General features: G+C 45.1%; 1 protein-coding gene across 1 annotated transcript in view; it reads left to right on the top strand.

Annotated features, from left to right (window-relative positions):
* LOC147100979 (ATP-citrate synthase-like) overlaps positions 1-10365 on the top strand; it is a 96969-nt gene extending 86604 nt beyond the window's left edge. The window contains 3 exon segments of the mRNA XM_085966109.1: positions 373-455; positions 6513-6589; positions 8638-10365. Coding sequence (XP_085822235.1) covers positions 373-455; positions 6513-6589; positions 8638-8732 — 255 coding nt within the window. The 3' untranslated portion in view covers positions 8733-10365.
* The last annotated feature ends 2445 nt before the right edge of the window (positions 10366-12810 follow it).

The following is a 12810-nucleotide window of genomic DNA, read 5'->3' as shown; positions in this document are numbered from 1 at the left end:
TATACATTGTGGAAACTGCTTCATTCCCAGACGGCGATTGTGTGAACTTGGCTGTAAACCTGGTTAGTTGCAGAATCTGGGGGCATGCGTTCACAGATAGAATTTGTACCCAAAACACTTGGGTGTCGATAGAAAGTTTTTGATTTTCTCTTTTTTTTTTGTTTGAAAACTTTCACTTAAGTGGAGTCTGCAGCACAAGGTGGCTGGATGAGCTCTCAAGAAATTTTTGTTAGTGGTTTGTGTTGGATCCCAAGTGCCCTGGCGAGGAATTGCCCACTTCAGCAGAATATTGGGACCTTGCCCCTGTGTGTTTATTACTGATTTACGTGTGTTGATCAAGGATTGAATGGTTAAACATTTTTTCTGTTTCAGAAACCAAATCTTATCCTAAATGTTGATGGTTTTATTGGTGTTGCCATGGTTGATTTACTAAGAAACTGCGGTGCATTTACAAGGTGGGTATTTTCTATTTTTAAATCACTAATGTTTAGATGTGGAGTTGTCTGAGGCTGGTACTGAGTTCAAAGAAAGAGACACTTGCATTTCTATAGTGCTTTTCACAATCTCTGGGTGTCCCAAAGCGCTTTACAGCCAATGAAGTACATTTGAAGTGTAGTCACTGTTATAATGTGGGAAAAGCAAAAGCCAATTTGTGCACAGCAAGCTCCCACAAACAGCAATGCGATAATGACCAGATAACCTGTTTTTAGTGGTGTTGGTTGAGGGATTAATATTGGCCCCAGGACACCGGGGATAACTCCCCTGTTCTTCAAAATAGTGCCGTTGGATCTTTGATGTCCACCCGAGAGATCAGACGGGGCCTTGGTTTAACATCTCATCTGAAAGACAGCTCCTCCGACAGTGCAGCACTCCGAGTACTTGCACTGGGAGTGTCAGCCTGGATTTTGTGCTCAAGTCTCTGTTACTTGTACCCTCTAAGCTACGCGCCTGCGCACGAATCCTCGATCTGCCGCGCAGTTGAATTGAAGGGCCGCGCAGAGAGCCAGACGGCAGCTGGAGCAGGGGAGCGGCCTGATAAAAACACTGATTATCACCACCAACGGCTTTGCGGCCCTCTGCGCATGGCCGGTATCGCGGAGCCGCGCATGCGCACCTGATCCTTCCCCCCCCCCCCCCCCCCCCCCTTTCTGTGCATGTGCGGTTTTGCTGAAGCCGCACTTGCGCAGTACACCAACGTTGCGGCCTACAGTACAGGCCACGCTTTGCAACAAGATGACTGGATCTGTTGGGCTGGGGGTGGGGGAGGTGGAAGAGAGCGAGGATTGAAAGGGGCAGGGGAGAGGGCTGAGGGTGGGACGGGTGAGGGTCCACTCTAGGCGCATGTAGTCCGTTCCTGGGGGACTGAGCAGCGGCCACACTTTGGAACAACACAGGTGGAGGCGCAGCACATGTACAATGGCCGCTGGAAGAAGGCTGAAGCAAACTATTTTTAGGCCCGTGGTGAAAATATTTTTAAAAATTTGGAAAATTGTTTAAAGCCGAAAAAAAAAAACCCGGGAAAGTGATTAATGTCCCGTGGTACGTTCCAGTTAAATTTTGCCAGGCATTGTCTCCTTTTTGAGTGTTTCAGGGTTATTTAAATCATGTTATGAGAGGGGGAAAAAGTTTGTGCCCCTGTTTGTACCTCCGAGTCTGTGAGAGAGACGGAGGAACGGCAGCAGAAAAAGAGGAAACAACTTCTCCAAAACTGATCCCAACTCATCGCCATGGCTGGGGAGAGAGAACCTCACCACCACCTTAGGCAGTTTAACCACTTTTATTCACTTTCTTAGTTGAGCTCCGTTTGGAAAGAGTTTTTTATTTTTTTGTTGTATGTTTAATGACAGCGTTGAAGAGGGAAAGAAAAACTTGGAGTAACTTCTGTCAAAGCTGCAATGAAACTTGAAAGAATTTAAAGAACTTTTCTCAATGAGTGATTAAAAACACTTTCCCCCTAAGTTTCGAATATGATTTTGGAAGAAACCAGCAAAAATCAATTTTCCCCTCATCTAAACAAGTTAGTTTCAACCAGTACAAATGCTTTTAAAGAGGCTCTGAATTGCTTAAAACATTTTAAAATTGAACTTTCTCTGATTTTGAACGATTGACTGAAGTGAGTAGCTTTACACAAACATGCAACCATGCTGTTGGGGAGGATTTGTAGGAGTTACATATTACTTTTTATTGACTTTATAAAAAAAAAAAAAAGCATTAAAATTTTAGAAAGAGAACCAAAAAAGGGGAACATCAACCATATTATTTTGTCTGTGGTTCTAAAGCCCAAACAAGTCCCAGGAATAGTGTAAATATAGATTTCCTCTTAAACGTTTAGTGGAGTGTTAATAGAAACAAGAGTTACGTAATGATGTATAAAAATTGCAAGAAGCTACTTTAGAAGAAACTACTATTTGTTTATTGAGAAAGACACAGAAAATACTTTGATTAAACTGATAATGTACAATTTCGATTTGGTATGAAAGCTTGAAAAAGATTAAAAACTGAGTACAATGAGGTTTGTTTCCTGCTATTTAATTGCAAAGTTCCTAAAATAATTCAACACTTTTTGTGATAAGAACAGGGATTAATATTGTGGAGAATGTTTGAGAAAAACATTAGAAGTGAAATTTGTAAATTAACATTTTTTTATGTCACCATATTAGTTTCCAAGTCAATCTGATTGGTTCTCCTGTTCAGGAAGAAAGATGAATGTTTATTTCCGTTAAATCATGGCTCTTCCTGCTTTTTGTTTTTAATTCGGTGACGCAAATTGTATGTTTTTCTGCACTTGTGAATAAGTGCGGCATTTCTGACATGTTACATGGTGGGGTGGGGTGCTGGTTCAAGAAGACCATGTTTATTAATGGAAGCAATGGAAATTAATGGCAAATGGTATGTTGGCCTTCGTAGCGAGAGGGTTTGAGTACAGGAACAAGGATGTCTTGCTCCAGTTGTACAGGGCCTTGGTGAGACCACACCTTGAGTATTGTGTGCAGTTTTGGTCGCCTTATCTGAGGAAGGATGTTCTTGCCATGGAAGGAGTTCAGCGAAGATTCACCAGACTGATACCTGGGATGGCAGGAATGACGTATGAGGAGAGATTGGGTCGATTGGGCTTATACTCACTGGAGTTTAGAAGAATGAGAGGGGATCTCATTGAAACTTATAAAATTCTAACAGGACTAGACAGACTAGATGCTGGAAGGATGTTCCCGATGGCGGGGGAGTCCAGAACCAGGGGTCACAGTCTAAGGATAAGGGGTAAGCCATTTAGGACAGAAATGAGGAGGAATTTCTTCACCCAGAGAGTGGTGAACCTGTGGAATTCTCTACCACAAGGCAATAGAGGCCAATACATTAAATATATTCAAGAAGGAGTCTGATATATTTCTTAAGGCTAAAGGGATCAAGGGGTATGGGGAGAAAGCAGGGACATGGTACTGAAATTGGATGATCAGCCATGATCGCGTTGAATGGCGGAGCAGGCTCGAGGGGCCGAATGGCCCACTCCTCCTATCTTCTATGTTTCTATGAAGTGATTGAAGTTGAAAATATGGATACCTGTTTTTGTTCAATTGTTCAATTCTTTTTAATACTGTGAACTAAAGATCTACAGCACTTTATATTTGTTGGTTGTCTGGTTGCATTGTGATTAATATTCTAATTACTTTAGTGGACGTCCAGCATGTCAGTGCCGTAGGAAAGCCGCTGCTTGAGCAGCCACTGCTATAGTGACTTGAGGGATGGGCTAATATGTTGAAAACTTTAAAATGAATACAAATTGCACGAATAGATCTGCCTCTTCCAGCTCACCTCGGGATTGTTCGTCGATACATAACCGCGTAACTGAGTGACGTTTCTGAAGTGTTAATGCATTATTCTGCAGTTCTTTTATATCCCAGTCATTTCTGACAAGTATTTTTGTTTTAAATAGAGTTTGTACATGAAAACTTTTAATTAATTCTGCCATAAACAAACTTGCAGAATGGGCATGTGAATGACGAATGAATTTCAATAATAGCTAAGTGTGAGGTGGTGCATTTTGGTAGGAGGAATAAGGAGGTGACCCACTCCTTGGAAAATAAGAGTCTAGATGGAGTAGAGGTGCAAAGGGATCTCGGGGTATAGATTCACAAATCGTTAAAAGTAGGAACACAGGTTAAAAAAGCCGCAAAAGTGCGAATAAAGCACGGGCTCATTTCAAAAGCAGAGAAGTTGTTAAACTTGTATAGAACCTTGTCTGATTCTCATGATTTGAGATGGTGAGGTGGCAATATGGCATTACTGTATATATGCTTTAAAGTGGTTGTTGTAAAATTTGGTCACTGACGTAAAGGTCACGCTCAAAGGAGTTTGTGGCCCGCTTAGTCCAAAAAAAATGAGGGGGACCATTGCTTGTACCATGATCATCGAGGACTGGAAAGTCGAGGGAACCACTTGCTGATAGCAGAGGGCTGCCCAGCTGATATCAGGCTCTTGCTGCTGGTTGCTGTGGGTCTCCTTACCCAAGAGAGGATATACTTGCCATAGAGGGAGTGCAGCGAAGGTTCACCAGACTGATTCCTGGGATGGCAGGACTGTCGGATGAGGAGAGATTGGGTCGACTAGGCCTGTATTCACTAGAGTTTAGAAGAATGAGAGGGGATCTCATTGAAACGTATAAAATTCTGACAGGGCTAGACAGACTGGATGCAGGGAGGATGTTTCCCCTGGCTGGGGGGTCTAGAACGAGGGGTCACAGTCTCAGGATACGGGGTAGGACATTTAGGACTGAGATGAGAAATTTCTTCACTCAGAGGGTGGTGAAACTGTGGAATTCTCTACCACAAGAAGGCTGTGGAGGCCAAGTCATCTTGAATATATTTAAGAAGGCGATAGATAGATTTCTAGACGTAAAAGGCATCAAGGGGTATGGGGAGAGAGTGGGAATATGGTATTGAGATAGAGGATCAGCCGTGATCATATTGAATGGTGGAGCAGGCTCAAATGGCCGACTCCTGGTCCTATTTTTCTATGTTGAAATTACAGGGCTGATTACTCACACCAGGTAGGAGCTTAGCAATTACTATGTAAACCATGCAAAGAAAGAACTTGCATTTGTGTCCTGGGGACATCTCCAAACGCTTCAAAACAAATTTGAAATTCATTCACTGCAATTTGTGCGCGGCAAGGTCCCACAAACAGCAATTAGATGAACGACCAGTTAATCTGCGCGGGACCTCCAGACCGCCGCACAGCTTAGCGGGAACGTTGGTTGAGGGATAAAGGAGAATTCCCCTGCCTTTCCTTGACTAGTGGCATGGGACGTTAGTCCACCCGAGAGGGCAGACGGGGCCCGCGGTTTAGCATCTTATCTGAAAGACGGCACCTCAGTGTAGCGTTGCACTGGGAGCGTCAGTCCAGGTTATATGCTGAACTCCTGAAGTGGGTCTTGAACCCCTGACCTTCTGACTTGGTGTCAATTGTGCACCACGGAGCCACAGCTGACACTTAATATAATGCGTCTCGGGGGTGGGGAGAATATTTCCCCCCCCACCCACAAGTGGAATCATGTGCAGTGGTGCCAGGTGGATTCTTCTGTGATTCCCTTCCCAGTATTTGGCTCGGTTGCTAGCACTCTTCTCTAGACCAGAAGGTTGTGGGTTGATGTTTCACACCAGAATTTAACACATCACCTAAGCTGAAACCTGGTGCAGTACTGAGGGAGCGCTGTGATTCCCAAGGCAACCTTCAGGTGAGGCGTTAAACCTAAGCCTGTTCAAGTAGACATAAAAGATTCCATAGGAGGACAAGCAGGGCGTTCTCTCCGTGATCTTGACCCACTCCTCCTTCAACCAATATCCCCAAATAATTAACCAGCCACTCACCTAACTGCTGTTTGTGGGATGTTGCTGGTACAGAATGGCTGGCGTCTTTGCCCAAGTATGTTGAAGATTAAGTGTGTTCCTTTTTCTCCTCCTTGAAAACCACGGGGTTGTGAAGCAGTGGGCAGAGCTCCTCCCTCATGGAGTGATGGGACATCCGCAGGATACACTGCCCAGGGGCACTCGTGCCCTGGGCACAGCCTCCCTGCCGCATTCATTTCTAAATTGTTTGTGGTACTGGGGAACCAGAGGGCAGGCTGACCCCCTTGTCCAGTAGCCACGATCGCAGGATGATTTTTTTTTTGTAAAAATAAAAGGAATTTGAGTGCGGTGCTGAGTGGGGAAATTTGCAGATAGAAGTTCCAAAAAGACGAGAGATTTTAATATTCACTGGGATAAACGGAAGATTCTGGAAGGAAATCCAGCTGCTTGCCAGGGTAGTTCTTTTCTAATTGTGCGTTGTGTTGCTGTTCAAATCTAACTGTAAAAACAGAAAACGCTGGAAATGTACAGCATGTCTGTCGGTATCTGAATAGAGACTAGTTAACGGTCACCTGTCTGTGCTTTTCACCGCTGATGGCATTTTCTGTTTTTGTGATTTCCAGCATTAACCATTAAAAAAATTAAATAATCTGACTTTGTTCTGTGCAGGGAGGAAGCTGATGAGTATGTGGAGATCGGTGCTCTGAATGGAATCTTTGTTCTAGGGCGGAGTATGGGCTTTATTGGTAAGTTAATTATAGCAGTGTTTCCTTTTGAAGGGTCGGGGCAAAGGCTGGTTGGAGTTACTCGCTGTGTCCCCTCCCCACTACACTCTGTTCCTTTCTATTATGGGTGATTTACCAGTGAATACTGTGCCAGTGCACTGTAACCGAATGTAACCTTCTTGAAGTGCGGTGCCCAGATGGGGTCTGACCAAGGCTCTATGCAACGGAAGCATAATTTCCTCACTAGTATTCAAATCCCCTTGAGATGGAGGCCAACATTTCAATAGTCTTTCTGCTTATTTTTTGTACCAGAGCACTAGCTTTTTGTGATTTGTGTACATGGACCCCTAATTCCCTTTGTTCTTCCACAGCTTTTCCCCCATTAAGAAAATATTCTGATTTATCTTCCTTGGATCCAATGTGGGTGACCTCGCACCTCCCCATGTTAAACTCCATCTGCCAGAGTTTTGCCCACTCACAATCCATCAATGTCCCTTCGCTCCCATCCACACAACTTACTAACTGCTGCCACCAGAAGTGAAGTGATTGTGTGGCTTGTTTTGTACTGTGGGGTGGGCGGCAGCAGTGCAACAGCTGTGCATGCACACTTGCTCCAAAGTTACGTGCGTGACTTTCCCATTTCACAACAACTTGTATTTATAAAGCGCCTTTAACGTAGTAAAACGTCCCAAGGCGCTTCACAGGAGTATTAAAAGACAAAAATTTGACACCGAGCCACATGAGGATAAATTAGGGCAGGTGACCAAAAGCTTGGTCAAAGAGGTAGGTTTTAAGGAGTGTCTTAAAGAAGGAAAGAGTGGTGGAGAAGTTTAGGGAGGGAATTCCAGAGCTTAGGGCCGAGGCAACAGAAGGCACAGCCATTAAAGTTGGGGGGTTGTGGAGCTGGCGGAGGTTACAGAGATAGGGAGAGGCGAGGCCATTGCGGGATTTGAAAACAAGGTTGAGAATTTTGAAATCGAGGCGCTGCTTAACCGGGAGCCAATGTAGGTCAGCGAGCACAGGGGAGATGGGTGAACGGGACTTGGTGTGAGTTAGGACACGGGCAGCCGAGTTTTGGATGACCAAGTTTACGTAGGGTGGGATGTGGGAGGCCGGCCAGGAGTGCGTTGGAATAGTCAAGTCTAGAGGCAACAAAGGCGTGGATGAGGGTTTCAGCAGATGAGCTGAGGCAAGGGCGGAGACGGGCGATATTACGAGGTGGAAGTAGGCGGTCTTTGTTATGCTGCGGATATGTGGTCGGAAGCTCATTTCAGGGTCAAATATGACAGCAAGGTTGCGAACACCAACAGACCGTGTGGTGGCTCCGTGTAGGCAGGCTCTGCTCGCCTGCTGCCTCAGTAAACTTGCAGCCGTGGCAGCAGCGACTTGCGCTCTGGTGCTTTCATCCCAGGGAAATGAACTCGCCGCGCAAGGTGCAAACCTCTTTACCCAGAATGTGGAACTTACAACTAGCAAAGATGCCTTTAAGGGGAAGCTCGATAAACGCACGAGGGAGAAAGGAATAGAAGGATATGCTGCTAGGGTGAGATGAAGAGGGGTGGGAGGAGGCTCGAGTGGAGCATGGACCAGTTGGGCCGAATAGCCAGTTTCTGTGCTGTAGATTCTATATAATTCTATGGTGGCCCTACATCTCGAGACGGGTGTGTTTACATTAGTTTTTTATTTTAATTACAGCTTTGCCTCTGAAGGGGGAGCTTAATTGGGATGCAGACTGTCCATTTTCTAATTGAGTGGTGAACCTGTGGAATTCTCTACCACAGAAGGCAGTCCAGGCCAATTCATTAAATATATTCAAGAAGGAGTTGGATATATTTCTTAAGGCTAAAGGGATATGGGGAGAAAGCAGGGACAGGGTACTGAATTTGGATGATCAGCCATGATCGCATTGAATGGTGGAGCAGGCTCGAGGGGCCGAATGGCCTTCTCCTGCTCCTATCTTCTATGTTTCTATGCCCATTTATTCCCAGAAAACCCTACTTTTAAGTTGAGGCTTGAAGGTTTTCATTTGCATTACTTCCTGTGGTTACTGACTTACTTTAATTTTCCAGGACACTATCTGGATCAGAAGCGTTTGAAGCAAGGACTGTACCGTCACCCGTGGGACGACATCTCGTATGTCTTACCGGAGCACATGACCATGTGAACATTGGGTTAGCTAGGAAGGGGGTCTCTGCAGAAACATCTCCCCAATCCCAATATTGCCCACCCAAAAGGTGTTTACATTGCTTTTCTTCTGTGCACTGAAATTCTTGGTAGGGGAGGGGGGAAGGAGAGGAGGAGGAGGAATGAGGGGAATCTATCGCGTCACTACAAATTGTACAAACAATGTGCTTCACGAAAGGTTGATGCAGCTCTTTTTTTTAAAAAACAAAACAAATACATGCTGCTGTTGAGTCCATTAGGAAGTAGGTGGGACCTGGCATCAGACTGGGTGTGGGCGTGTGCAAGATGCACAGTATTTGGGAATCTATTGTATGATACAAAGTGAGCAAGGAATCGGTGTCGTCAGGAGTCCTTTGTCTGCACTGCCATTGCAGAATACAGCAGAACCCAAAGTAGAATCTGTTCCTTCATTTAAATTAATTTCAGGAAAAGTATCCCAAAGGGTCTCGTTGCATTGCTATAGCAACATTTCACTTTAATGGGCTGAAGCTTATTCTCAGTTCAAATGAGATTTTCTGTTTTACAAAATCAGTAAACTGGGTATCCAGAGTCCCTCGAGGGATTTTTTTTCCCCCCCACTCTAACTGTGCGAAGTAACCAGAGAGGAGGACGTACAAACTGTGATTCAAGCCATCCACAGCTCGCAAATCCTAGTTCTATCCACCTGGAGACGCACAGGTAACTCCGTCCGCATTTGCACTCTTTTCCTCCTCTGCTGGTTGTCCTGTTGAATTCTGCGGGGCTGGAGATTTGGAAAGGGCTGTTCTTGGTGGATAAATCTTAAATCTGCAGACTGAGATCTGCTGGTGTCGGCAGCTTGATGTTTACAAGTGAATGTGATTTAAACTTTATAGCCTAGAAATGTCTGTTGCTAGCCAACGAATACTCAATGTTTGGATGATCCTTTGTTCACTATATTGCTGCAGATGTTGACCGTGTTATTGGATACGGTTAACACCTCCACTGAAGCAGTGGACAGTGGAACATCATGCAAGTGTTTGGTACTGATTCCAGGAGTGGCTCGAGTGGCCAACAAAGACAACAGGTTTTGATGTTTGAAATAACAACAGAAAACGCTGGAAAAACTCAGCAGGCCAGGCAGCATCCGTGGAGAGAGAAACAGAGTTAACGTTTCAGGTCTGGGACCCTTCATCAGAACCTTCATCGGGTTTTGATGTTTACTGGAGCAACGCAATCAGTTCGACCGGGGTGATTACTTTCTCTCGCTGGGATCTGCTGTACAGCTTCAATGGCATTTCATCTGATCACATTTGCTGTGTGTAAATTCCGTGTAGTAACTGTGCTAGTGTAAGCTTATTTAAGGGACCATTTGTACTAAACCTCTCTGCTCCGTGTGGTTTATGAATTGCCAGACATGTAATTTTAAAATTAGGCGATTGGGAATGAGATGTCACTTCTGTTGAGGATGGGAGGGAAGAAAGGGTCCTTAATCATTAGAAATTCAGTGTCTTCAAAAGTAAGCCTTTAGTGTAACCACATGCACTGTCTGACTGTGTGTTTTCTGCAGCCTCAAGGATACCCATGCCTCAAACTATAACCCCAAAGTCTATCTTGTGTCTTAGTATAAATTAAAGTATGTAACTTATTGGGTTTTACATTGTCTGTATGATTTATTTGTTTCGATTTGGCTGTGCTGGACTATTGGGTCCAGTATTTGTGGGGTACCTCCCCTTGCACCATGTACTTTGTTCAGGCAGAGTGGTCTTGTGGCTCTTGCCTCTTTGCTGTGACAGACACACACTTCACGGTACAAACTTGTGCACTTGATACTTTTAAAACAGAAAATATCAGAATTAAGGGTGATCAGGTCCTTGTTCTGGGAGAGTTGAGGTTAATTCTTCCTCGAATGCTGCTTGTAAACTTTTGCAAATCACTAAGCCTGGACCTTGATTCAGTTAATCTCTAGACAGCAGCAGGTAACTGTCTGAGTTTCAACTGTTTAAAAGGTACATAAGCACATAAGAAATAGGAGCAGGAGTAGGCCAATCGGCCCCTCGAGCCTGCTTCGCCATTCAATAAGATCATGGCTGATCTGATCCTAACCGCCAATCCACTATCACAGAACCAGCTCCTGAATCTAACAGAATTAGACACACTAAATAGGAGCAGGATCAGGCTACATGGCCCCTGGGCCCGCTCCGCTACCCACAGGGCCATGACCGATCCGAACCTAGACTTCTGTCCAAATTCCTGCCTGCTCCCCGTAACCCTTAATTCCCTTTACTTCTAGGAAACTGTCTCTTTCTGTTTTAAATTTATGTAATGATGTAGCTTCTATAGCTTTTTGGGGCAGCATATTCCATGGACCTACCACCCTCTGAGTGAAGTAGTTCCTCCTCATCTCAGTTTTGAAAGAGCAGCCCCTTATTCTAAGATTATGCCCCCTAGTTCTAGTTTCACCCATCATCGGGAACATCTTCCCCGCATCCACCCGATCCAACCCCTTCACAATCTTATATGTTTCAATACGATCGCCTCTCATTCTTCTGAACTCCAATGAGTAGAGTCCCAATCTACTCAAACTCTCCTCATATATCCATCCCCTCATAGAAACATAGAAGATAGGAACAGGAGTAGGCCATTCGGCCCTTCGCGCCTGCTCCGCCATTCAACGAGATCATGGCTGATCATCCAAACCCTAGCACCCGGTCCCTACACCGACGGCCATTCCACCCAAGCCCTATCCCCATAACCCCACGTATTTAATCCCCCCAACACTAAGGGTCAATTTTTATCTTTGGACTGTGGGAGGAAACCGGAGCACCCGGAGAAAACCCACGCAAACACGGGGAGAATGTGCAAACTCCACACAGACAGTCACCCGAGGCCGGATTTGAACCCGGATCCCTGGCGCTGTGAGGCAACAGTGCTAACCACTATGCCACCGATTAACCGAGTGAACCTTCTTTGTACTGACTCGAGAGCAAGTATGTCCTTTCTTAAGTATGAACACCAAAACTGTATGCAGTATTCCAGGTGCGGTCTCACCAATACCTTGTACAACTGAAGCAATACCTCCCTATTTTTATATTCTATCCCCCTAGTACTAACCTGTTGGTAGACCACAGGTTGAAAGATCATCCACTGGGTCTCCCCATTAACTGCCTCCACACATTGTCCTGCCAACTTTACTTTGTGTAATTGTCCGTGTGGTTGTGATTTACCCGAGGCTGAGCGCAAAGGACCGATCTGGTTTTGGAGAGGATGGGGAAATTGTACCCCAGTGGTGAATATGGTTCCAGGCAAATCCACATCCTGAAACAAATAACTGGACTTTCTCCCATGCCTCTCCTGATCTTGTCTGAGCGAGGTTGGAGTAGTAATCATGGCAATGACTAATTTCCCTCCCTTTGAGTGGGATATGAATTCTCCAATATACTGTCACTGCATTGCCTATAAATTGTTTTAGATATGAATCCCTAATTGTACATTCAGTCTGTCATGCCCATCAGTCACAGCACCACCTTGCAAGCTTAAAACATACAAGTCTACAATAGGAAGTTAATATCGCTCTGAGTCAGAAGGTTGTGGGTTCAAGTCCCACTCCAGAGACGTGAGCACAAAAGCCAGGCTGACACTCCCAGTGCAGTACTGAGGGAGTGCTGCATTGTCGGAGGGGCCATCTTTTGGATGAGACGTTAAACCGAGGCCCCGTCTGCGCTCTCGGGTGGATGAAAGATCCCATGGCACTCTATCAAACAACAGGGGAGTTGCAAGTTTGTTTTTACTTGGCAGAGGGTTTGTGATGCAACGTGCTCACATTGGCTGTTTTTGTGATGTCTGAGTAATCGATTCACAGACTGAAAACAGCATTGTTTCACGGGAAGTGAATGCAGACCCCCACACCTGAGCTGTAGCCGAAAGGTATTCAACCTGCAGCCATTAGAGCCCCAGGCAACTCTGTCTTATTTGGCCTTGTATTTCTTACTAGCTGCTTTGTCCCCATTTTAAATTTTGTGTGCCTGGGAGGTTTGGAAAGGGCTGTTCTTGGTGGTGCTGCTGCACTGAGATGTATTATCAGTAATTTGAGATATCTG

Source organism: Somniosus microcephalus, chromosome 24 (genome assembly GCF_052327205.1).
Source record: "Somniosus microcephalus isolate GS21.2 chromosome 24, FLI_Smic_1.0, whole genome shotgun sequence".
Lineage (NCBI taxonomy): Eukaryota > Metazoa > Chordata > Chondrichthyes > Squaliformes > Somniosidae > Somniosus > Somniosus microcephalus.
The sequence above is the reverse complement of the archived record's forward strand: the minus strand, read 5'-3'. Positions and strand labels throughout refer to the sequence as shown.